Below are 27997 nucleotides of genomic sequence, written 5' to 3' on the forward strand. Positions count from 1 at the left end.
CTCCCAAAATCTCTCTCTCTCCTCTGCATTCCTCTCTTCTCCAGGTGCATACATGCTTATTATGACCCACTTCTCGCATCCAACCTTTACTTTAATCCATATAATTCTTGAATTTACACATTCATATTCTCTTTTCTCCTTCCATAACTGATCATTCAACATTACTGCTACCCCTTCCTTTGCTCTAACTCTCTCAGATACTCCAGATTTAATTCCATTTATTTCCCCCCACTGAAACTCCCCTACCCCCTTCAGCTTTGTTTCGCTTAGGGCCAGGACATCCAACTTCTTTTCATTCATAACATCAGCAATCATCTGTTTCTTGTCATCCGCACTACATCCATGCACATTTAAGCATCCCAGTTTTATAAAGTTTTTCTTCTTCTCTTTTTTAGTAAATGTCTACAGGAGAAGGGGTTACTAGCCCATTGCTCCCGGCATTTTAGTCGCCTCATACGACACGCATGGCTTACGGAGGAAAGATTCTTTTCCACTTCCCCATGTATATATATATACATATATATACATATACATATATATACATATACATATATATATATACATATACATATATATACATATACATATATATACATATACATATATATACATATATACATATATATATACATATACATATATATACATATACAGTATACATTTTTCTTTTACTTTGTCTCATGTTCACAAATACATTAGGAAATTGTTAACTCTTACTTACACACATTATATGTGGGGGTTGAAGAGGGTTGGAATAGTTTTAAAAATGCAGTATTAGAATGTGGGGCAGAAGCTTGTGGTTATAGGAGGGTGGGGGCAGGAGGAAAGAGGAGTGATTGGTGGAATGATGAAGTAAAGGGTGTGATAAAAGAGAAAAAGGTAGCTTATGAGAGGTTTTTACAAAGCAGAAGTGTTATAAGAAGAGCAGAGTATATGGAGAGTAAAAGAAAGGTGAAGAGAGTGGTGAGAGAGTGCAAAAGGAGAGCAGATGATAGAGTGGGAGAGGCACTGTCAAGAAATTTTAATGAAAATAAGAAAAAATTTTGGAGTGAGTTAAACAAGCTAAGAAAGCCTAGGGAAAGTATGGATTTGTCAGTTAAAAACAGAGTAGGGGAGTTAGTAGATGGGGAGAGGGAGGTATTAGGTAGATGGTGAGAATATTTTGAGGAACTTTTAAATGTTGAGGAAGAAAGGGAGGCGGTAATTTCATGCACTGGCCAGGGAGGTATACCATCTTTTAGGAGTGAAGAAGAGCAGAATGTAAGTGTGGTGGAGGTACGTGAGGCATTACGTAGAATGAAAGGGGGTAAAGCAGCTGGAAGTGATGGGATCATGACAGAAATGTTAAAAGCAGGGGGGATATAGTGTTGGAGTGGTTGGTACTTTTGTTTAATAAATGTATGAAAGAGGGGAAGGTACCTAGGGATTGGCAGAGAGCATGTATAATCCCTTTATATAAAGGGAAAGGGGACAAAAGAGATTGTAAAAATTATAGAGGAATAAGTTTACTGAGTATACCAGGAAAAGTATACGGTAGGGTTATAATTGAAAGAATTAGAGGTAAGACAGAATGTAGGATTGTGGATGAGCAGGGAGGCTTCAGAGTGGGTAGGGGATGTGTAGATCAAGTGTTTACATTGAAGCATATATGTGAACAGTATTTAGATAAAGGTAGGGAAGTTTTTAATACATTTATGGATTTAGAAAAGGCATATGATAGAGTGGATAGAGGAGCAATGTGGCAGATGTTGCAAGTATATGGAATAGGTGGTAAGTTACTAAATGCTGTTAAGAGTTTTTATGAGGATAGTGAGGCTCAGGTTAGGGTGTGTAGAAGAGAGGGAGAATACTTCCCGGTAAAAGTAGGTCTTAGACAGGGATGTGTAATGTCACCATGGTTGTTTAATATATTTATAGATGGGGTTGTAAAAGAAGTAAATGCTAGGGTGTTCGGGAGAGGGGTTGGATTAAATTATGGGGAATCAAATTCAAAATGGGAATTGACACAGTTACTTTTTGCTGATGATACTGTGCTTATGGGAGATTCTAAAGAAAAACTGCAAAGGTTAGTGGATGAGTTTGGGAATGTGTGTAAAGGTAGAAAGTTGAAAGTGAACATAGAAAAGAGTTAGGTGATGAGGGTATCAAATGATTTAGATAAAGAAAAATTGGATATCAAATTGGGGAGGAGGAGTATGGAAGAAGTGAATGTTTTCAGATACAGTGGGCATAACGATTACCTCCGAATGCGACCAATTATGTAAGTGTATTTATGTAAGTGCGTTTGTACATGTATGTTTGGGGGTCTGAAATGGACTAATCTACTTCACAATATTCCTTATGGGAATAAATTCGGTCAGTACTGGCACATGAACATACTTATGGAGTGAAAAAATATCGTTAACCGGGGGTCCACTGTACTTGGGAGTTGACGAGTCAGCGGATGGATTTATGAAGGATGAGGTTAATCATAGAATTGATGAGGGAAAAAAGGTGAGTGGTGCGTTGAGGTATATGTGGAGTCAAAAAACGCTATCTATGGAGGCAAAGAAGGGAATGTATGAAAGTATAGTGGTACCAACACTCTTATATGGATGTGAAGCTTGGGTGGTAAATGCAGCAGCGAGGAGACGGTTAGAGGCAGTGGAGATGTCCTGTCTAAGGGCAATGTGTGGTGTAAATATTATGCAGAAAATTCGGAGTGTGGAAATTAGGAGAAGGTGTGGAGTTAATAAAAGCATTAGTCAGAGGGCAGAAGAGGGGTTGTTGAGGTGGTTTGGTTATTTAGAGAGAATGGATCAAAGTAGAATGACATGGAAAGCATATAAATCTATAGGGGAAGGAAGGAGGGGTAGGGGTCGTCCTCGAAAGGGTTGGAGAGAGGGGGTAAAGGAGGTTTTGTGGGCGAGGGGCTTGGACTTCCAGCAAGCGTGCGTGAGCGTGTTAGAGAGGAGTGAATAGAGACGAATGATACTCGGGACCTGACGATCTGTTGGAGTGTGAGCGGGGTAATATTTAGTGAAGGGATTCAGGGAAACCGGTTATTTTCATATAGTTGGACTTGAGTCCTGGAAATGGGAAGTACAATGCCTGCACTTTAAAGGAGGGGTTTGGGATATTGGCAGTTTGGAGGGATATGTTGTGTATCTTTATACATATATGCTTCTAAACTGTTGTATTCTGAGCACCTCTGCAAAAACAGTGATAATGTGTGAGTGTGGTGAAAGTGTTGAATGATGATGAAAGCATTTTCTTTTTGGGGATTTTCTTTCTTTTTTGGGTCACCCTGACTCGGTGGGAGACGTCCGACTTGTTAAAAAAAAAAAAAAAAAAACCTTTCTATATGCTCTTTTTTTTTATTATTTTTTTTATTATCACACTGGCCGATTCCCACCAAGGCAGGGTGGCCCGAAAAAGAAAAACTTTCACCATCATTCACTCCATCACCGTCTTGCCAGAAGGGTGCTTTACACTACAGTTTTTAAACTGCAACATTAACACCCCTCCTTCAGAGTGCAGGCACTGTACTTCCCATCTCCAGGACTCAAGTCCGGCCTGCCGGTTTCCCTGAATCCCTTCATAAATGTTACTTTGCTCACACTCCAACAGCACGTCAAGTATTAAAAACCATTTGTCTCCATTCACTCCTATCAAACACGCTCACGCATGCCTGCTGGAAGTCCAAGCCCCTCGCACACAAAACCTCCTTTACCCCCTCCCTCCAACCCTTCCTAGGCCGACCCCTACCCCGCCTTCCTTCCACTACAGACTGATACACTCTTGAAGTTATTCTGTTTCGCTCCATTCTCTCTACATGTCCGAACCACCTCAACAACCCTTCCTCAGCCCTCTGGACCACAGTTTTGGTAATCCCGCACCTCCTCCTAACTTCCAAACTACGAATTCTCTGCATTATATTCACACCACACATTGCCCTCAGACATGACATCTCCACTGCCTCCAGCCTTCTCCTCGCTGCAACATTCATCACCCATGCTTCACACCCATATAAGAGCGTTGGTAAAACTATACTCTCATACATTCCCCTCTTTGCCTCCAAGGACAAAGTTCTCTGTCTCCACAGACTCCTAAGTGCACCACTCACTCTTTTTCCCTCATCAATTCTATGATTCACCTCATCTTTCATAGACCCATCCGCTGACACGTCCACTCCCAAATATCTGAATACGTTCACCTCCTCCATACTCTCTCCCTCCAATCTGATATTCAATCTTTCATCACCTAATCTTTTTGTTATCCTCATAACCTTACTCTTTCCTGTATTCACCTTTAATTTTCTTCTTTTGCACACCCTACCAAATTCATCCACCAATCTCTGCAGCTTCTCTTCAGAATCTCCCAAGAGCACAGTGTCATCAGCAAAGAGCAGCTGTGACAACTCCCACCCTGTGTGTGATTCTTTATCTTTTAACTCCACGCCTCTTGCCAAGACCCTTGCATTTACTTCTCTTACAACCCCATCTATAAATATATTAAACAACCACGGTGACATCACACATCCTTGTCTAAGGCCTACTTTTACTGGGAAAAAATTTTCCTCTTTTCTACATACTCTAACTTGAGCCTCACTATCCTCGTAAAAACTCTTCACTGCTTTCAGTAACCTACCTCCTACACCATACACTTGCAACATCTGCCACATTGCCCCCCTATCCACCCTGTCATACGCCTTTTCCAAATCCATAAATGCCACAAAGACCTCTTTAGCCTTATCTAAATACTGTTCACTTATATGTTTCACTGTAAACACCTGGTCCACACACCCCCTACCTTTCCTAAAGCCTCCTTGTTCATCTGCTATCCTATTCTCCGTCTTACTCTTAATTCTTTCAATTTTAACTCTACCATACACTTTACCAGGTACACTCAACAGACTTATCCCCCTATAATTTTTGCACTCTCTTTTATCCCCTTTGCCTTTATACAAAGGAACTATGCATGCTCTCCGCCAATCCCTAGGTACCTTACCCTCTTCCATACATTTATTAAATAATTGCACCAACCACTCCAAAACTATATCCCCACCTGCTTTTAACATTTCTATCTTTATCCCATCAATCCCGGCTGCCTTACCCCCTTTCATTTTACCTACTGCCTCACGAACTTCCCCCACACTCACAACTGGCTCTTCCTCACTCCTACAAGATGTTATTCCTCCTTGCCCTATACACGAAATCACAGCTTCCCTATCTTCATCAACATTTAACAATTTCTCAAAATATTCCCTCCATCTTCCCAATACCTCTAACTCTCCATTTAATAACTCTCCTCTCCTATTTTTAACTGACAAATCCATTTGTTCTCTAGGCTTCCTTAACTTGTTAATCTCACTCCAAAACTTTTTCTTATTTTCAACAAAATTTGTTGATAACAGCTCACCCACTCTCTCATTTGCTCTCTTTTTACATTGCTTCACCACTCTCTTAACCTCTCTCTTTTTCTCCATATACTCTTCCCTCCTTGCATCACTTCTACTTTGTAAAAACTTCTCATATGCTAACTTTTTCTCCCTTACTACTCTCTTTACATCATCATTCCACCAATCGCTCCTCTTCCCTCCTGCACCCACTTTCCTGTAACCACAAACTTCTGCTGAACACTCTAACACTACATTTTTAAACCTACCCCATTCCTCTTCGACCCCATTGCCTATGCTCTCATTAGCCCATCTATCCTCCAATAGCTGTTTATATCTTACCCTAACTGCCTCCTCTTTTAGTTTATAAACCTTCACCTCTCTCTTCCCTGATGCTTCTATTCTCCTTGTATCCCATCTACCTTTTACTCTCAGTGTAGCTACAACTAGAAAGTGATCTGATATATCTGTGGCCCCTCTATAAACATGTACATCCTGAAGTCTACTCAACAGTCTTTTATCTACTAATACATAATCCAACAAACTACTGTCATTTCGCCCTACATCATATCGTGTATACTTATTTATCCTCTTTTTCTTAAAATATGTATTACCTATAACTAAACCCCTTTCTATACAAAGTTCAATCAAAGGGCTCCCATTATCATTTACACCTGGCACCCCAAACTTACCTACCACACCCTCTCTAAAAGTTTCTCCTACTTTAGCATTCAGGTCCCCTACCACAATTACTCTCTCACTTGGTTCAAAGGCTCCTATACATTCACTTAACATCTCCCAAAATCTCTCTCTCTCCTCTGCATTCCTCTCTTCTCCAGGTGCATACACGCTTATTATGACCCACTTCTCGCATCCAACCTTTACTTTAATCCACATAATTCTCGAATTTACACATTCATATTCTCTTTTCTCCTTCCATAACTGATCATTTAACATTACTGCTACCCCTTCCTTTGCTCTAACTCTCTCAGATACTCAGATATGCTCTTTATATCTTATTTTTCTTTACAAACCCATAGGAAAAGTGGCTTAGAACCATTACATAAGAACATAAGAAAGAAGAAACACTGCAACAGGCCTACTGACCCATGCAAAGCAGGTCCATGTTCAGCCCTCCCCCCCCCAGATTAGCCCAATGACCCACCTAGTCAGGTCACTTCCACTTAAGGAAGGAGCAAGGCTTCAGACCTATTAGCACAGCTAGTCAGGTCCAATACCCCCTAATTCTATGCCTTTTGAGAGAGTGCAGATTCAGGGCCCTCAGTCTATCCTCACAGGGAAGATTTCTGATACATGGGATCAACTTTGTCATCCTCCTCTGTACATTTTCCAGTGCATTTATAATACGGTGACCAGAACTGTGCAGCATAATCTAAATGAGGCCTAACCAAGGATATATAGAGTTGAACAACAACCTGAGGACTTTTATTATTTATACTTCTAGATATGAAGCCAAGGATTCTGTTAGCTTTATTGAGAACACTAATGCACTGTTGTCTTGGTTTTAGATTATTGCTAACCAGAACTCCTATATCCTGATTGCAATCAGTAGTACTAAGATCTACATTATTTAGTTTATATGTCGCATGGTTATTTTCCTGTCCAACATTTAGAACTTTGCATTTGTCTATATTAAACCGCATATGCCACTTCTCTGACCATTGGATCAGTCTATTCAAATCATCCTGGAGTGCTCTAGTGTTCTCATTAGAATGAATTGGTCAGCCTATTTTGGTGTCATCAGCAAATTTGCTTATGTTGCTATTTATTCCCTCATCTATGTCGTTTATGTAAACTGTGAACAACAATGGGCCCAACACTGACCCTTGCGGAACACAGCTTGTAACGTGCCCCCATTCTGATTTTTCCCCATTTATGCAAACTCCCTGCTGCCTATTTGTCAGCCATGCCTCCACCCAGGAAAATATTTCTCCTCCTATTCCGTGTGCCTTAAGTTTCCTCAATAGCCTCTGATGTGGAACTCTATCGAAAGCCTTACCGAAGTCCATATACACAATATCATATTCATTACCATGACCTACCTCCTCAAATACCTTAGTGAAAAAAGTTAGTAAATTTGTAAGACAGGAACGCCCCTTTGTAAAACCGTGTTGAGATTCATTAATCAATTTATGCCTATCAAGAGGGCTATGAATTGCTTCAGCAATTACTGATTCCATAAATTTTCCCCACTATGGAGGTAAGGCTTATTGGTCTATAGTTCGAAGCAAAGGACCTGTCACCTGCCTTGTAAATATTACATTTGCCATTTTCCACTTATCAGGCACTATGCCAGTTTGTAGTGATACGTTGAAAAGATTAGCCAAAGGTATGCTAAGTTCCTCTTTAAATTCCTTTAACACCCTTGCAAACAGTTCATCAGGGCCTGGGGATTTGTTAGGTTTTAATTTCTCTATTTATCTGAGGACCCTGTCACTAGTTACCGCAATTGTGCATAGTTTATTATCGTCCTGTTCTACATAATCTATTATTTCAGGAATTTTGCTAGTATTTTTCCGGGTAAAAACTGAGATGAAGTAAGTATTGAAAATTTCAAACATATCCTTATCACTGTCAGTGATCTGACCTGAGTTACTCTCAAGTGGGCCTATCTTGTCCCTAATCTTACTTCTGTATACCTGAAAGAACTCTTTTGGGTTAGTCTTCGAATCCCTTGCAACTTTAGCCTCATAATCCCTTTTTGCTTTTCTTATTCCTTTTTTTTTATTTCTCTCTTTAATTGAATATATTGATTTCTTAACTGCCCGTCCCCTCTTTTGATATGCCTATACAGTGGACCCCCGGTTAACGATTTTAATCCGTGCAAGAGGGGTAATTGTTATGCGAAATAATCGTTATGTGAATGAATTTTCCCCATAAGAAATAATGGAAATAAAATTAATCCGTGCAAGACACCCAAAAGTATGAAAAAAAAATTTTTTTACCACATGAAATGTTAATTTTAATACACACAAACTGAAAAAGGCATGCACACTTACATGACACTTACTTTTATTGAAGATCTGGTGATGATTGATGGGATGGGAGGAGGGGAGAGCATTATCTTCTTACTGTTTAGAAGGGGAATCCCCTTCCATTAGGACTTGAGGTAGCAAGTCCTTTTCCGGGGTTACTTCCCTTCTTCTTTTAATGCCACTAGGACCAGCTTGAGAGTCACTGGACCTCTGTCGCACAACAAATCTGTCCATAGAGCTCTGTACCTCCCGTTCCTTTACGATTTGTCTAAAATGGGCCACAACATTGTCATTGAAATAGTCACCAGCACGGCTTGCAACAGCTGTGTCAGGGTGATTTTCATCCATAAAGGTTTGCAGTTCAACCCACTGTGCACACATTTCCTTAATTTTTGAAGTAGGCACAATGGATTCCACAACTGGCATAGGCTTCTCAGGGTTAGCCCCAAACCCTTCAAAATCTTTCTTAATTTCCATACTAATTCTCACCCTTTTTACCACAGGGTTGGCACTAGAAGCTTTCTTGGGGCCCATGGTCACTTATTTTCCAGAAACAGCACCGAAAACACTGTAATAATACGAAATATTCCGATTGTATGCTTGGATGTTACCGCGGAGGCTGGCTGGTAAACAATGCCACCGGCGGAACATGTGAGCGCGTCTCGGAAGAAAATCGGTAAGCGGGTTTTTAAGCGGTATGTGAGGCAAAATTTTTGCAATTAAAGTAAGCGGTATGCGAAATAATCGCTATGTGATGCCATCGTTATGCGGGGGTCCACTGTACATGTATATGTCTCTCTTTTGACCAATGAAATGTTTTAATCTATTGTTCATCCACTTGGGATCATTTTTGTTAGATCTTATTTCCCTACTCAGAACAAAAATTGTCTGGACAGCTAGAACTATGCTCTGAAAAACGTCACATTGGCAACCATGATCACCTCCCTGACCCATAGTCAGGTCATCCCAATTTAGCCCACCCAGGTAATTTCTCAGTACCATGAAATCAGCCAAGCGAAAGTCTGGGACAGATTTGATTGCAGTTATCTGGATAATTCCATGATATATTGAAACTAAGTGATTTGTGATCACTTTCCCCAAGCTCAACATTAACCTCAAGATTATTAATTAGTGATTCTTTGTTGGCAAGAACCAAGTCAAGCAAATTGTTTCCTCTAGTTGTTTCTGTCACAAACTGTTCTAAAAAGCAATCCTGAACCATGTCAAGAAAGTCACTAGACTCAAGATTTCCTGTCACACTGTTCCTATTAATTTGTCTAAAGTTAAAATCTCCCATTAACACAACATTTTCATATCTAGATGCCTTATAAATTTTGTCCCATAACAGCTTACTGCACTATCAAAGTTTGGGGGCCTATAAATCACACCCAAAATTAATTTGTCATGACCCTCAAGGAACTGTAGCCAAACAGATTCTGTGTCCGATGTTTCTAATCTTGTATCATGTCTAAGACAACAATTTAAATTTTCTCTGACATACATCACCACTCACCACCTTTCCTGTTGACCCTATCAGTGTGGAATAGTTTATAACCCTGTATGTTGCATTCAGAAGGCATTTCTCTATCTTTCAGGTTGAACCAGGTCTGTTATACCAATAATATCTATATTACCTGCACTTGCAAGTAATATTAGCTCATTAATCTTATTTCTTAGACTCCTACTATTTGTATAGTAAACCTTAAGGGAGCTAGTCACTCATTGCCCTCTACTATCTCTCTTTGTTGATCAATTGATTTGCCTTTACTAGCAACTTTATTTTGAATATTGTCTTTTAACCCTTTGACTGTTTTGGTCATATATATACGTCTTAAGAGCCACCGTTTTGGACGTATTTATACGCGTAAATTCTAGCGGCTTCAAATCAAGCAGGAGAAAGCTGGTAGGCCCACATGTGAGAGAATAGGTCTGTGTGGTCAGTGTTCACCACATAAAAAAAATCCTGCAGCATGCAGTGCATAATGAGAAAAAAAAAACTGACCGTTTTTTTGGATTAAAATGCCGACTTTGAGGTCTATTTTCATATGGTATTTATCGTTGTATTCTAGTTTTCATGGTCTCATGTAATAAAATGGAAAACATATTACAGAAATAGAGATGATGTTGATTAGTTTCACGATGAAAACGACCTTGAAACTGAGCTCAAAGTAGCGGAAATGTTCGATTTTTACCAATGTTCAGGAGTAAGTAAATCACGCCACACGTCCAATACATGTCAACTGGGGAGTCTAATATTCTCTCTCTGGTGCACTGATATTATTTATACCATTTTTACAATAATGCAGTAATCTGCATAACAGTAAATTTTTTATTTTTAGTATGAATAAAAAAATCAAAATAGAAAGCAATAGTAATATAAGAGGTGCCTACAGACGTGACTAATGAACAGAGGATATGTTATTTTAGTGCCAAGAGTGTCTACAATGTTTATTCTATACCCTATTTTCAAATTAACATCTTTTTTAATTTGCGTGAAATTGGCCAAATTGTCAATTTCTGACCACCTGATTGGGTAGTTCAAATAGGTAAATGGGCGGTTTCTTGTACTCAACTGATAGAAAATGTAGAGTTCTAAAGAAATAGCTATGAGTTTGGTCAACTGGAACAACAGAATTAGCCAAAAACAGGGCTCAAAGTTGGCGAAATCATAGATGTGTATTTGTCGCCGAGACCGCTAACTTCATGGGAGCGGAATTCCGTGAGTTTTTGACCAAATTTCATACTTTTGGTATCATTACCATCGGGAAAAGATTCTCTATCATTTCATAAGAAAAAATAATTTTTTTTCCAAAAATTTTGAGACAGAATGACAGTTTCAGAAAGGGGCTTGCGACAGTTAAAGAGTTAAACATATCCCTGAGGTATCCTGGTAATATCTGCTGTTTTCAACCCTAATACTGCAGCTTGATTGTTTCCCACAAACACCCATACCTCTATAATCTATCAGTTTAAAGTCCTAGACAAGTCATCAATTACCCCCTCAATCGAATAGGCTAATGCTACCACTCCAGCCCCAGAGAGATGAACCCCATCCCTTGCATACATATCACGTTTGCCATAGAAGTTGTCTCAGTTATCAATGAATGGGATTGCAAGTTCCTTGTGGTACCTGTCCAGCAAGCAATTTATACCAATTGCCCTAGACATCCATTCATTGCCCACCTCCTTTCTAGGCAAGATGCTTCATATGACTGGGATCCCTCCCTTAGACCTGATTACTTTTATGGCTGACCTGTACTTATCCAGCAGCTCCTGTCTCTTGCCCTTCCCAATGTCATTACCCCCAGCACTAAGACAGATAATGGGCTTGTTCCCATTACCTGACTTAATATTATCCACCCTGCTATGTCACCAACACCAGCTCCTGGGAGGCACACTCTCTGTCTGACCTTTCTATCTCTATTACAAAAAGCATGGTCCATATATCTTACCCAAGAATCTCCTACAATTAGAATATTCTTACCTTGATTAGCAGGGGAATCAGTGGTACCTTCAACCTCACTAACCACTGAAGTACACTCATCCTGGAGAACAAAGAATCGATTTCCTACCTTCACATCTTCTCTATTAACTCTCCTTATCTTCCTTCTTCCTGAATTGTGAACCACTTGCCACTTAAAGCGGCTGCCACTCTCACTGCTGGTGACCATTTCCTCCTTACCAGCTAAATCCATCTCACACTCACTCCCAAACCCATCTATGCGAAGCTTCAGCCTCCTATTTTCCTCCTGGAGAAGTAGAACCTCCTTCTTCAACACTTGAACCTGAGATTCTAAAACACTACAACAAGCCATGGCACTTGGTAACAGCCCATGCTAACTCCCAGGAGCTTAGGCAGGTATGACCACACAATGACCACACAATGTGACCACTGAGTTCAGTGTCAGAGACATGCATTTCATGGGTGACTAAACTGCCAATAAAGAGTGAATGACTACCCGTTCTTTTGCATTTAATATACAAGGTGCCCCACGAATTGGATTTCAGTCAGAGATATATACAAAGTGCCCCAAGAACTGGATTTCAGTCAGATATAGATTGAAGAAATTAGAAGACTGTGGGGTAGTATAAAAGGTATCGTCTTGTAGAAAAAATGAACAAGATACACTGGAATGGTATATAAATCTTGGGTGAGTAGACCCTGTACAATGTATTTGAAGAGCAGTGATGTAAGGACAGTGTTGAAAACTGAAGGCATGGACATTAGGCAGGCATATGTGAGTGTATTTAACCAACATGGAGTGGTTTACTGACTTTGAACAAAGTAATATATCTGAAAGAATTCAGAGTACACTAACTACTGTAGCTGGTTCTCTCCACATAAGAGGATTGTCATTTTCACTTTAGTCAAAATAGTAAGACCTTGATAATCAACTCTGCATTTATTTCTACACTGTACTGGATAAATTACCTTGTTAACAGGCTCTCTCTCTCATAATGATAATCATTTTTGTTATTGGATTCTTTTTTATGCAGAATTAACATACAGTATTTTCTTAATTGATTTTCCACAGACTGCAGTTCTTGAGGAAGTAAATCAGGTCAACAAGATTTTTGTGCACAACGTGCAAGAGCTGGTAGTGGTGAGCAATGGGTGTGTTAATCTGGCTATCTACAATGTAGCCAGGGTGACCTTCAACAGCACCATACACTGCCTACAGCAAGACCTCTCACTTAAACTGGTAAACTCAGGCACTAACCTAGTCCCTGGCTATATCAGTCATCTTGACTTGGCTGGATCCTCAGCACAGAAAGTTGTCTGTCATAATAAGCTTAAATTTCTTAATATTATAAATTCAAATGTGGGAGTGTTAGACATTCTTCAACCTTTACATAAGGTCACAGTTAAACTTGAAGATTCCAAGATTGATACCTTAACAAGCTTGAAATTGGATAGTAAATCACAATTATTGATGAGAAATGTAACCATTAATACATTAGGTAAGAACAGTATACATGTGCTGGAAGCATCTGCAAATATATGGATTAGTAATATCAAGTCCTCACTTGATCAAGCAATAACACTCGGTCCAAAATCCACCTTATCCATAAAAGATGTGTATGGTAAAGTAACATTTGCTGGACTTAAGGATATCAATGGTAAGGTAACAGCGACTGAATCACAAAATGCTAATATTAATGAAGTATCCAATGGGCTACAAGATGTATCTAAAATCTCTGGTTCCACTGTGCCCAAGGTAATGTCCCGGCACCGGGAGGCACTCCCACAACTTTCACCCAATGAACATTTGCCATCCTTTCACTGTAGCCACTTATCCCACTTTATATGGATTCTTCCCACACTACTGGCTATAGCAGAGGCCCTCATCATTATTTTCAACTGCACTAACTGGTTCCCAGCACTCAAGAGCAGATACTATAGGCAAGGGGTGGAAGAGGGTATCCGTGGCAAGGGTATTAGCAGAGAAAGAGGGGTAAACTACTCTGATTCTACTTGCTACTTTAACAGAGAAACCACAGCTCCATTTTACACTAATACACGACAGAGAATGAATGATAAAGATGCTTAATGTTACAGTACTACAAAGAAGTATTCCACTTTCATCCTGTTTACAACTTATCTTGCTTTTATTGCACCTCATTTTAGAAAAAATATTGCAGCTGCACATTAACCCTTTGAGGGTTTTCGTCGTACTAGTACGTCTTACGCGTAGGGGTTTTTGACGTACTAGTACTCATAAATTCTAGCGGCCTCAAATCTAGTGGGAGAAAGCTGGTAGGCCTTCATATGAAAGAATGGGTCTATGTGGTCAGTGTGCACAGTCTAAAAAAAATCCTGCAGCACACAGTGCATAATGAGAAAAAAAAACTTTGACCATTTTTTTTTAATAAATCAGCGACTTTGCAGTGTATTTTCGTATGGTATTTATTGTTGTATTCTAGTTTTCTTGGTCTCATTTTATAGAATGGAAGACATATTACAGAAATTGAGATGATTTTGACTGGTTTTACAATGAAAGGTACCTTGAAATTGAGCTCAAAGTAGCAGAAATGTTCGATTTTTACCAAACTTCAAAAGTAAACAAATCGTGCCAAGCGTGCAATACACGTCAACTGGTGAGTCTAATATTCTTTCACAAGTGCACCAATAATATTTATACCATTTTTTACACTAATGCAGTAGTCTGCATAACAGTAAATCTTATATTTTTTGTGAAAATAAAAATTCAAAGTGGAAAGCAAAAGAATATAAGAGGGGCCTTGAGACGTGACTAATGACTAGAGGAAATGTCATTTTAGTGCCAGGAATGTCTTTCTTGTTTATTCTGGACCCTATTCGGAAATTGGCATCTTTTGAAATTTGTGTGAAATTGGCAAAATTGCTAAATTCTGACCACTGTACTGGATAGTTGAATTTCATAAATGAGTGGTTTCTAGCACCCATTCGATAGAAAAAATGGAGTTCTAGCGAAATATTCATGTTTTTTGTCGACTAGTACAGTGAAATTGGCCGAAAATGGGGCTCAAAGTGGGCAAAATCGCCGATGCGTAAACATCGCCGAGACCGCTAACTTTGCGAGAGCATAATTCCGTAAGTTTTCTATCAAATTTCAAACTTTTGGTGTCTTTATGATCGGGAAAAGATTCTCTATCTTTTCATAAGAGAAAATAATTTTTTTTTTTTTTTTAAATTTGGCCGACCCTGAGAACGAGTTTCGGAGAGGGCCTGTCGACCCTCAAAGGGTTAATTACTTTTGGAGTATTTTTTATTTTAAATGGAGTGTGTATATTCATAAGCTATCGTTCTTTCTGGAGAAATTGAAAATTAGGCATAAATCACTTTAATATGGAAGATTTTAGTAATTTAATTACTTTCTATTCAATATTAGTTTTAATATCATGTTAATGATACAGCCATTACCTGCTTAGCCCTTTCACAGTCATAATCCTTGAAATTAAAAATCCTGACAATGTTGCAATTTTTCAGAAAGTAAAATAGTTTTTCTTCTGAAATAGTAGAAAATCTTTTTCAGAAGGTAATGACACTAAAAATGCAGAATTTAAGGGAAAACTTACGGAATTACACAGTGGGTAAAGATGGCAGGCCAGGCACAAGTGCAAGAAACTCTCCCTTCAATTATAAGAACTATTTTATAAAGTGCAGAGAAGTGGGTAATTGGCCAATTTTACATAAAATTTAACAAATTCAAATTTAAAAACAATCCAAAAATCATACTGAAGGCATTCTAACCTGTAAAGCAACCTACCATATCTTCTCTCCTATATTTATGAATCTATCATCACACAAAAAATCAAAGATTTATCCTATTTCTCAGATAATAAAACATAACCCAGAATGATTGGTCATAGTTTAAGAAATCTCAAAAACTGAAGCAAACCTAGTAAAAACCCATAAAACAGACTTGAGAGGCCCTACCCTTCCTAAGGAAAATCACCAAAAAATTTTAATATTTCCACTACTTTGAGCCATATTTCAAGCTACATCCAGTCCTGAAACAAACCAAAAATCATTTCTATTTCACTAGTGTCTTCCATTCTATCAAATAATACCAAACATCAGAGGTTTGCTTTTACTCATTATGCACCATGTGGTGCAGGAAATCAGCAGTACCTTAATTGAAAATTGTTATTCTCCTTAAATCTTGAGAAGGAAGATAGTTTGGGAGGAAGGGGGGATGTAAGATGCTGTGAGAGAGTAGTGCCCCAAAGAGGCTTGTAACATGTTATGTAAGCATACATGTTTGCCACACCTAAAATTCGTACAACCTTATTTGTATGATTAATTTAACTACATGTATATGTATAGTCTTTTATTAACAGACTCCTACTCTATCTCTCTTATTAGTACTTAAGTTAGACTACATACTAAGTGACCTAGCATTACATTAACTTAGCTACAAGATTATACATTACAGCACAGTGCCACAACCAAGGGCAGCTCACAGCCTACCCACACCACTCTTGACCAATCACAAAAAAATCTGTGTATGGTGGAGGCGACTGAACCTCGACTCGTAACACTGGGTTTATCACAGAACAAGCCTAGCTTAAGAGAGGGCAACTTACCCTTTCACTTGTTATACCACTAGGCTTGTACAGTAAGGAACACTAGCCTTCACTTGTCACATTACAAACGTGGAGGCACACACATGTACAAATACAGAAAAGATGATTATCCTGTCTCGCTAGTCTGGGTGTAAAAAGTGACTCATATGTATATCACTGTGTTTCTAATGAGATTTAATAGCCGACACACATCAGGCAGTAAGTACTCACTGCCAGTACTATTAAATGTGCATTTATAGTTATGTTAATGAGTAACTGCCTACATGGAAGGTCCATTCACTGAAACTTCAGAATACCAGATATATGACCACACCTGGGCATACAAATTGCCCTGTCTAGACAGAGTTAAGGAATCCTATGTTATCCAGGGATGGGAAGACAGGTTCTTGGATTGGATTCCATTAATGATCTGAGTGGATAATTAACTGATCAGTCATACACACACACACCACCATTCTAGAAATGTCAGGCATGATTTTTTTATACTGTGCACACTCACTGCACAGACCCATTCTTTCATGTCTAGGCCAAAATTTACTGCTCACAGCATATTTGAGGATGCTGTGCTTAAAATGTAAAACTACATGAGTGACACTGGCTTCAATAACATAGATCTATGAGAGCAACAGTGAAAAAGTTAATGGCAAATGTATGCCACAGAAATGTGTTAAACAAAATTTCTTTTCTTATTATGTAACATAAAAATATATTCTTTAAAATAAGCCAAATGCTGTATGTTTGTACTAAGAAAAAATCAATAATTCCCTAAAAAACTAGAAACATCCACCAATTCAGATACATGTGAACTGATGCTTCAATGTATGTTTAGTGACCCACAAGAGGGGGACTGTTTAATTATCATGTTACTGTGGCTAGAAGACAGACACAGAAACACAGACACACAATTAAATAGGTGACCACACGTGCACATGCACACACACACACACACACACACATGTGGGGGGTCCCGAAACATGGAGAGCCAAGATGATGGATGTGGTACTGGAAAACCTCATGCACCAACATGTTAGGGACACTATCAGAGAGAGAGGGGAGGATGAACCAGCAAGACTGGACCTTGTGTTCACCCTGAATAGCTCAGACATTAAGGATATCACATATGAAAGGCCCCTTGGAGCTAGTGACCACATGGTTCTGAGCTTTGAATACATTGTAGAGCTACAAGTGGAGAGGGGACTACACAGGTATGAGGACCTCCCTGCAGGAGGTTCAGTGGGAAAGAGAGTTGGTAGGAAAGTCAGTAAACAAAATGATGGACTATGTAACAACAAAATACAGGGAGGCAGAAGAAAGGTTTGTTCCCAAGGGTAACAAATAATGGGAAGACCAGAATGAGCCCTTGGTTTACCCGAAGGTGTAGGGAGACAATAATTAAGTGCGCTAAAGAATGGAAAAAGTACAGAAGGCAAAGGACCCAGGAAAATAAAGAGATTAGTCGACGAGCCAGAAACAAGTATGCACAGATAAGGAGGGAGGCCCAGCGGAAGTACAAAAACGACATAGCATCTAAAGTCAAGTCTGACCTGAAACTGCTTAATAGTCACATCAGGAGGAAGACAACAGTCAAGGACCAAGTAATCAGGCTGAGGAAAGAAGGTGGGGAGCTCACAAGAAACAACCAAGGAGTATGTGAGGAGCTCAACAAGAGATTTAAGGAAGTATTTACAGTGGAGGCAGAAGGAACACTGGGAAGACAAAACAGAGGGGGTACACCAACAAGGAATATACCAACAAGTGTTGGATGAAATACACACAACCGAGGAGGCGGTGAAGAAGCTAAGTGATCTTGATACCTCAAAGGTGGTGGGACTGGACAACATATCTCTGTGGGTCCTTAGAGAAGGAGCAGAGACGCTGTGTGTGCCACTAACCACAATCTTCAACACATCCCTTGAAACCGGGCAACTATCTGAGGTATGGAAGATGGCAAATGTAGTACCCATCTTTAAGAAAGGAGACAGAAATGAGGCACTAAACTATAGACCAGTGTCACTGACGTGTATAGTATGCAAAGTCATGGAGAAGATTATCAGGAGGAGAGCGGTGGAGCACCTGGAATGGAGCAAGGTTATAAATGACAGCCAGCACAGATTTATGGAAGGCAAATCCTGTGTCACAAACCTACTGGAGTTTTATGACATGGTAACTGAAGTAAGGCATGAGAGTGATTGGTCGGTTGATTGCATTTTCTTGGACTGTAAGAAGGCCTTCGACACAGTTCCTCACAAGAGATTAGTGCAGAAGCTAGGGGATCAGGCATCTATGATAGGAAGGGCACTGCAATGAATCAGAGAATACCTGACAGGGAGGCAACAGCGAGTCATGGTACGTGATGAGGTATCAGAGTGGGAGAATGTGACTAGCAGGGTCCCACAGGGGTCAGTCCTGGGACCAGTGCTTTTCTTGGTATATGTGAATGACATGATGGAAGGGATAGACTCATAAGTGTCCCTGTTTGCAGATGATGTGAAGTTAATAAGGAGAATTAAATCAGATGCAGATGAGACAGGTCTACAAAGAGACATGGACAGGCTGGACACATGGTCCAGCAACTGGCTCCCAGAATTTAACCCCGCCAAATGCAAAGTCATGAAGATTGGGGAAGGGCAAAGAAAACCGCAGACAGAGTATAGGCTAGGTGGCCAAAGACCGCAAACCTCACTGAAGGAGAAAGATCTGGGGGTGAGTATAATACCGAGCATGTCTCTGGAAGCACACATTAACCAGATAATTGCTGCGGCATATGGGTGCCTGGCAAGCCTGAGAATAGCATTCCGATACCTCAGTAAGAAATCATTCAAGACTCTGTACACTGTCTACGTCAGGCCCATACTGGAGTATGCAGCACCAGTTTGGAACCCACACCTGGTCAAGCATGTCAGGAAATTAGATAAAGTGCAAAGGTTTGCAACAAGGCTAGTTCCAGAGCTAAGGGGAATGTCCTATGAAGAAAGGTTCAGGAAAATCGGTCTGACGACATAGGAGAACAGGAGGGTCAGGGGAGACATGACAACGACATACAAAATACTTCATGGAATAGATAAGGTTGACAGAGACAGGATGTTCCAGAGATGGGACACAGAATCAAGGGGTCACAACTGAAAGTTGAAGACTCAAATGAGTCAAAGAGATGTTAAGAAGTATTTCAAAGGACCTAAAATCTTGAACACCCTACCTGAAAACTCTAGAACTGCAGACACATTCATCACTTTCAAAACTACAGTTAGAAAACATCTTATCTCCCTGATCCACCCCGACAACTAACTACATGATAACCACCTGGTGGTTCAAAATTACACTCACTCACCCACTGACTATAAACCCAGAAATACTAATCTTAATCTTAAAATAATAAATCCTAACTAGTCATAAGTTTGCCTATGATACTCAAATATAGACACCTTGTATTGTGCCAAAACAAAAGCATTCACATTGCTAAACTCTCAAATTATGATGAGTCACTTAGCCTTAAGACCATAATCTGTAAGGATTTAATGTTAAGAATTAATCTAAGTCTGCTCGAAATGCCTAGCCATGCTAGGTGTCCTAGTGGCCCCCTCTGTAATTAGTATTTTGTAACATGTAAACCACAAAATACCCAAAACCTGTAAACCCCACATTGTAACCCTTATAGAGAATAAACTTGAATTGAATAGAGTTGTCAGGAAGTGGAATAGCCTGACAAGCGATGTAGTGGAGGCAGGAACCATACATAGTTTTAAGACAAGGTATGATAAAGCTCATGGAGCAGGAAGAGGGAGGACCCAGTAGCAGTGAAGAGGCAGGGCCAGGAGCTGAGTCTCGACCCCTGCAACCACAATTAGGTGAGTACAAACACACACGCAGGGAAATTGGCCTGATACTGGAGGACAGGAGGGTTAGAGGAGACATAATAACGACATATAAACTATTGCGAGGAATTGACAAGGTGGACAGAGACAGGATGTTCCAGAGATGGGACACAGAAACAAGGGGCCATAATTGGAAGTTGAAGACTCAGATGATTCAAAGAGATGTTAAGAAGTATTTCTTTAGTCACAGAGTTGTCAGGAAGTAGAATAGTCTGGCAAGCGATGTAGTGGAGGCAGGAACCATACATAGTTTTACGACAAGGTTTGATAAAGCTCATGGAGCAGGGAGAGGACCCAGTGAAGAGGCAGGGCTGCCAGGAGCTATGACTCGACCCCTGCAACCACAAATAGGTGATTACACACATATTGCACACACACACATGCATGCACACACACATACACACACACATGCACACACATGCATGCACACACACACACACACACACACACACACACACACCTAGAAAGGAATGATCTCATCAACAGCAGCCAGCATGGTTTCAGGGACGGGAAATCCTGTGTCACAAACCTACTGGAGTTCTATGACATGGTGACAGCAGTAAGACAAGAGAGAGAGGGGTGGGTGGATTGCATTTTCTTGGACTGCAAGAAGGCGTTTGACACAGTTCCACACAAGAGATTGGTGCAAAAACTGGAGGACCAAGCAGGGATAACAGGGAAGGCACTACAATGGATCAGGGAATACTTGTCAGGAAGACAGCAGCGAGTCATGGTACGTGGCGAGGTGTCAGAGTGGGCACCTGTGACCAGCGGGGTCCCGCAGGGGTCAGTCCTAGGACCAGTGCTGTTTCTGGTATTTGTGAACGACATGACGGAAGGAATAGACTCTGAGGTGTCCCTGTTTGCAGATGACGTGAAGTTGATGAGAAGAATACACTCGATCGAAGACCAGGCAGAACTACAAAGGGATCTGGACAGGCTGCAGAACTGGTCCAGCAATTGGCTCCTGGAGTTCAATCCCACCAAGTGCAAAGTCATGAAGATTGGGGAAGGGCAAAGAAGGCCGCAGACGGAGTACAGTCTAGGGGGTCAGAGACTACAAACCTCACTCAAGGAAAAAGATCTTGGGGTGAGTATAACACCAGGCACATCTCCTGAAGCGCACATCAACCAAATAACTGCTGCAGCATATGGGCGCCTAGCAAACCTCAGAACAGCATTCCGACATCTTAATAAGGAATCGTTCAGGACCCTGTACACCGTATACGTTAGGCCCATATTGGAGTATGCGGCACCAGTTTGGAACCCACACCTAGCCAAGCACGTAAAGAAACTAGAGAAAGTGCAAAGGTTTGCAACAAGACTAGTCCCAGAGCTAAGAGGTATGTCCTACGAGGAGAGGTTAAGGGAAATCAACCTGACGACACTGGAGGACAGGAGAGATAGGGGGGACATGATAACGACATACAAAATACTGAGAGGAATTGACAAGGTGGACAAAAACAGGATGTTCCAGAGATTGGACACAGTAACAAGGGGACACAGTTGGAAGCTAAAGACACAGATGAATCACAGGGATGTTAGGAAGTATTTCTTCAGCCACAGAGTAGTCAGTAAGTGGAATAGTTTGGGAAGCGATGTAGTGGAGGCAGGATCCATACATAGCTTTAAGCAGAGGTACGATAAAGCTCACGGCTCAGGGAGAGTGACCTAGTAGCGATCAGTGAAGAGGCGGGGCCAGGAGCTCGGACTCGACCCCCGCAACCTCAACTAGGTGAGTACAACTAGGTGAGTACACTCACACACACACACACACACACACACACACACACACACACACACACACACACACACACACTCACTCACTCACTCACTCACTCACTCTCACTCTCACTCTCACTCTCTCTCTCACTCTCACTCTCACTCTCTCACTCTCACTCTCTCTCTCTCTCTCTCTCTCTCTCTCTCTCTCTCTCTCTCTCTCTCTCTCTTGCAGGAACCAGGGATCAGATGAGAATGGTTCTGGTAGGGAGGAGTGGATGGAGGAGCAGTGGAAAAGGATGGAACAAGAGTGGGAGAGAAAATTAGGAGAGCTTTCTGAAAAAAATGGAGAAAGAGCTCTGCAAAATTGGGAAAGAGGTTGGAGAAGGAGACGAAGAATTGGGAGGCACAAGTCGAAACTGCAGTAGCCAGGATAAGGGTCCTAGAGGTTGAGGTAAACAGGCTGAAGCGAGTTACAGGGGCAGTGACCAGAGAAGACACAGCATATGAAGCTGAGAGGCCAAACAGGAAGGAAGGAGATATGAATTATGCTAAGGTCATATCAGCCTGCCAAGAAGGGCCAAGGAGTGAAAGGGAAGAGCAGCTGGGTGCAGATAGAGGGTGATAGGTCGAATGCAGAGGCACAACCATGCTACCAAGAGCCACTAGAAAAATCAAGGGAGAAAATGACCACATACAGACAGGATCCAAAGTCACAGAGGGAGAAGCAATAGGAGGAGGAAAGGGCAAAATCAGTGTTTATCCATGGGCTTCAGGAGAGAGAGGAAAGGACACACACTGAAAGATGGCAGGAAGAAAGAAAGGAGACTGAGACAATCATCATGGAAATATGTGAAGAAGACATGGACGAGATTGTAAATTTTCAGAGAATAGGGGGGTACTTGAAGGGGAGAAAATGACCGATCAAGCTGATTCTCAGGACAGAAACAGTGCGGAACAGGATCCTCCAAGAGAAACCGTGGTTGAAATACTCGGAAGAGTACAAGAAGGTGTTCCTAGACAGAGACAGAACACAAACAGAACGACAGCAGTTGAGGGAGAGGACAAAAAAGCGAAAGGAGCTAGGAGAGGAGACAAGGATGGAACCAGCATAGGTCAGTCACAGCAGAACAGAGCAGCAAGGGCAAGCACACACACAACTATCCTCAGAACCCCACAACCTATCACACCATCCCAACACAAACTACAATCCATACCCACAGTTTCCACCCAACACCCAGCTATAGAATCCCACAGTATGCTACCAGGTCTCCCACCCTCACAGGCCCCCCAAACCACAGTGTTGGAAAGGAAACTGAAGGTATGGTACACAAACGCTGATGGAATAACAAATAAGTGGAAGGAGTGGCACGAAAGAGTCAAAGAGTCATCACCGGACATCATAGCTCTCACAGAAACCAAGCTTACAGGTATGATAACAGATGCCATCTTTCCAATGGGATACCAGATCCTGAGGAAAGACAGAGGGAACAGGGGGGGTGGAGGAGTGGCACTGCTGATCAAAAACCGATGGAATTTTGATGAGGAGACAGCGGAGAAGCAAGTGATTACATAGCGGGAACACTTCACTCTGGAGGTCCCAAGGTGGTAATTGCAGTGATGTATACCCTACCACAGAACAGCAGGAGGCCAAGGCAAGAGTATGACGAGAGCAAAAGAGCGATGGTTGACACACTGGCTGCAGTGGCCAGAAGAGCTCATGCATGCAGGGCAAAGCTCCTGATCATGGGTGACTTTAACCACAAGGAGATTGATTGGGAGAACTTGGAGCCACATGGGGGCCAAGATACATGGAGGGCTAAGATGATGGAGGTGGTACTGGAAAACTTCATGTACCAACACTTAAGGGACACTACAAGAGAGAGAGAGGAGAGGATGAACCAACAAGACTGGACTTAGTATTCACCTTGAGTAGTGCAGATATTGAGGACATCACATATGAAAGACCCCTTGGGGCCAGCGATCATGTGGTTTTAAGCTTTGAATACACAGTAGAGCTACAAGTGGAGGGGGAAGCAGGAAGGCCAGGACGAATGAAGCCAAACTACAAGAAAGGGGACTACACGGGAATGAGGAACTTCCTGAACGGGGTTCAGTGGGACAGAGAACTGGCAGGGAAGCCAGTTAATGAGATGATGGAATATGTAGCAACAATGTGCAAGGAGGCTGAGGAAAGGTTTGTACCCAAGGGTAACAGGAATAATGAAAAAGCCAGGATGAGCCCATGGTTCACCCAAAGGTGCAGGGAGGCAAAAACCAAGTGTGCTAGGGAATGAAAGAAATATAGAAGGCAAAGGACCCAGGAGAATAAGGAGAGCAGTCGTAGAGCCAGAAACGAATATGCACAGATAAGAAGTGAGGCCCAACGACAATATGAAAACAACATAGCAGCGAAAGCCAAATCTGACCCGAAACTGTTATACAGCCACATCAGGAGGAAAACAACAGTCAAGGACCAGGTAATCAGGCTAAGGAAGGAAGGAGGAGAGACAACAGGAAATGACCATGAAGTATGTGAGGAACTCAACAAGAGATTCAAAGAAGTGTTCACAGAGGAGACAGAAGGGGCTCCAGAAAGACGGAGAGGTGGGGCACACCACCAAGTACTGGACACAGTACACACAACTGAGGAAGAAGTGAAGAGGCTTCTGAGTGAGCTAGATACCTCAAAGGCAATGGGGCCAGATAACATCTCTCCATGGGTCCTGAGAGAGGGAGCAGAGGCACTATGTGTACCCCTAACAAAAATATTCAATACATCTATCAAAACAGGAAGATTGCCTGAGGCATGGAAGACAGCAAATGAAGTCCCAGTCTTTAAAAAAGGAGACAGACATGAAGCACTAAACTACAGACCAGTGTCACTGACATGTATAGTATGCAAATTCATGGAGAAGATTATCAGAAGAGTGGTGGAACACCTAGAAAGGAATGATCTCATCAACAGCAGCCAACATGGTTTCAGGGACGGGAAATCCTGTGTCACAAACCTACTGGAGTTCTATGACATGGTGACAGCAGTAAGACAAGAGAGAGAGGGGTGGGTGGATTGCATTTTCTTGGACTGCAAGAAGGCGTTTGACACAGTTCCACACAAGAGATTAGTGCAAAAACTGGAGGATCAAGGAGGGATAACAGGGAAGGCACTACAATGGATCAGGGAATACTTGTCAGGAAGACAGCAGCGAGTCATGGTACGTGGCGAGGTGTCAGAGTGGGCACCTGTGACCAGCGGGGTCCCACAGGGGTCAGTCCTAGGACCAGTGCTGTTTCTGGTATTTGTGAATGACATGATGGAAGGAATAGACTCTGAGGCGTCCCTCTTTGCAGATGACGTGAAGTTGATGAGAAGAATTCATTCGATCGAAGACCAGGCAGAACTACAAAGGGATCTGGACAGTCTGCAGACCTGGTCCAGCAACTGGCTCCTGGAGTTCAATCCCACCAAGAGGCAAAGTCATGAAGATTGGGGAAGGGCAAAGAAGACTGCAGACGGAGTACAGTCTAGGGGGCCAGAGACTACAAACCTCACTCAAGGAAAAAGATCTTGGGGTGAGTATAATACCAGGCACATATCCTGAAGCACACATCAACCAAATAACTGCTGCAGCACATGAGCGACTAGCAAACCTCAGAACAGCATTCCGACATCTTAATAAGGAATCGTTCAGGACCCTGTACACTGTGTACATTAGGCCCATATTGGAGTATGCGGCACCAGTTTGGAACCCACACCTAGCCAAACACGTAAAGAAACTAGAGAAAATGCAAAGGTTTGCAACAAGACTAGTCCCAGAGCTAAGAGGTATGTCCTACGAGGAGAGGTTAAGGGAAATCAACCTGACGACATTGGAGGATAGGAGAGATATGGGGGACATGATAACGACATACAAAATACTGAGAGGAATTGACAAGGTGGACAAAAACAGGATGTTCCAGAGATTGGACACAGTAACAAGGGGACACAGTTGGAAGTTGAAGACACAGATGAATTACAGGGATGTTAGGAAGTATTTCTTCAGCCACAGAGTAGTCAGGAAGTGGAATAGTTTGGGAAGCAATGTAGTGGAGGCAGGATCCATACATAGCTTTAAGCAGAGGTATGATAAAGCTCACGGTTCAGGGAGAGTGACCTAGTAGCGACCAGTGAAGAGGCGGGGCCAGGAGCTTGGACTCGGCCCCTGCAACCTCAACTAGGTGAGTACACACACACACACACACACACACACACACACACACACACACACACACACACACACACACACACACACACACACACACATACATACATACATATCAGATCACTTACTTGACTGCACTATTCCCACCCCTCCTTCAGAGTGCATTCCCTGCCCTTCCCACTTCCTACAATACCATTAAATATTTACATTTACTGGTATTCTATTTTTGGCACCCTCAACATCACTAGAATTGTTCTAAGGTGCCATCTTGCTGTACATAAACCTAAACATATCCTTGCACATTAACACTCACTTTATTAGAGTATAAATCTACATTATCCTCATTATCCAATGGAAATAAGTCACTCTGTCTGACTTTTTTGGGTTATCCTAGGTTCTCTACACATATGCTGCTATGTATGATAATTCTATGTAACTGTATTTGTGTATACCTAAATAAACTTACTTACTTACTTATATACGTATTAATGAAATACATGCAGTTTGGAAGGATATGTTGTGTATCTTTATACGTATATGCTTCTACGCTGTTGTATTCTGAGCACCTCTGCAAAAACAGTGATTATGCGTGTGAGGTGAAAGTGTTGAATGATGATGAAAGTGTTTTCTTTGTGGGGATTTTCTTTCTTTTTGGGTCACCCTGCCTCAGTGGGAGACAGCCAACTTGTTAAAAAAAAAAATGCTAATAGTAGAGTACTGCATAATAACAAATATAATGTTTATGTATTGTGTAATCTTTTACCTAAGAACCTGTTCTCAGGAATAAATTATGGAGTTTCAATATCCTGGTATTTTGCCCTTGACATACTGTTAAGTTAAACTTTAGTATCCTATTCCTTAATATTCATTGTTAACGACATAAAAATGGATATAAAAAAACAAGTACTGTACACAGGAAATCATTCATTACTTATTTATACATAGGTACTTACATATTATATAAATATATTGTGTATATATATATACATATATATATATATATATATATATATATATATATATATATATATATATATATATATATATATATATACATATATATATATATATATATACACACACACACACACACACACACATGATTTACAGCAGTATCAGGACGTTTCAGATAAAATATAAATATTTGTTAACAACTTCAACAAGAATTTTAAAAATAAAAAGTTACAATACCCACTAGTACATGTATATCCTTACTAGATATTTTCCATCTTTGTAGTTGGCACCATCATCCACTAATATGAAGGAAAGGATGACATTTTATGTCACTCTACCACAAGGTAGAGAGCCTGACACCTTCTTTCAGTGCAAAAGCAGAGAGGCCCAACATTTCTTATGCTCACTGCAGCCTGTAAACATCTAAATAGGAATGGGACTGGTGAATGACAAATCTTAAATCTTTAGATTCTGTGGAAAATAATTTCCCCAAAATTATACTGTGTAAATAAACCTGATTAATTCATTACTATTGTTCTAAAGTGTATTTTTAAAAGAAGAGAATCGAGAGGGAAGCTCTGCGCCTGCGCTGAGGTGGAGGGAGAGACGCCGTTGTCTTTTTTAATGTGATACAAGCATGTTAATGTAAGGTGTATAATTTTTGTTGCTCTAGGGGTTATACTGGGCTTAAAACCTCTCAAATAGGAGCTGAAATTGTTGGATGTGCAGTCCTGCATAATTTGAGCATTAAGCAGATGGACAGGACAGCTCCAGGAACCTCAGATAAGCTATCTAAATTATGTT

General features: G+C 41.0%; 2 protein-coding genes across 2 annotated transcripts in view; one reads left to right on the forward strand and one right to left on the reverse strand.

The window, feature by feature from the left end:
- LOC128695357 (uncharacterized) overlaps nucleotides 1-26348 on the forward strand; it is a 31569-nt gene extending 5221 nt beyond the window's left edge. Inside the window, exon 3 of the mRNA XM_070095379.1 lies at nucleotides 12909-26348. Within this exon, the coding sequence (XP_069951480.1) occupies nucleotides 12909-13925 (1017 nt within the window). The 3' untranslated portion in view covers nucleotides 13926-26348. The remainder of the gene's footprint in view (nucleotides 1-12908) is intronic.
- Nucleotides 1-27997, reverse strand: part of LOC128695358 (succinate dehydrogenase assembly factor 4, mitochondrial) — a 78485-nt gene that overhangs the window by 5219 nt on the left and 45269 nt on the right. The gene's annotated exons all lie outside the window — the stretch shown is intronic.

This window comes from Cherax quadricarinatus, chromosome 50 (assembly GCF_038502225.1).
Source record: "Cherax quadricarinatus isolate ZL_2023a chromosome 50, ASM3850222v1, whole genome shotgun sequence".
Lineage (NCBI taxonomy): Eukaryota > Metazoa > Arthropoda > Malacostraca > Decapoda > Parastacidae > Cherax > Cherax quadricarinatus.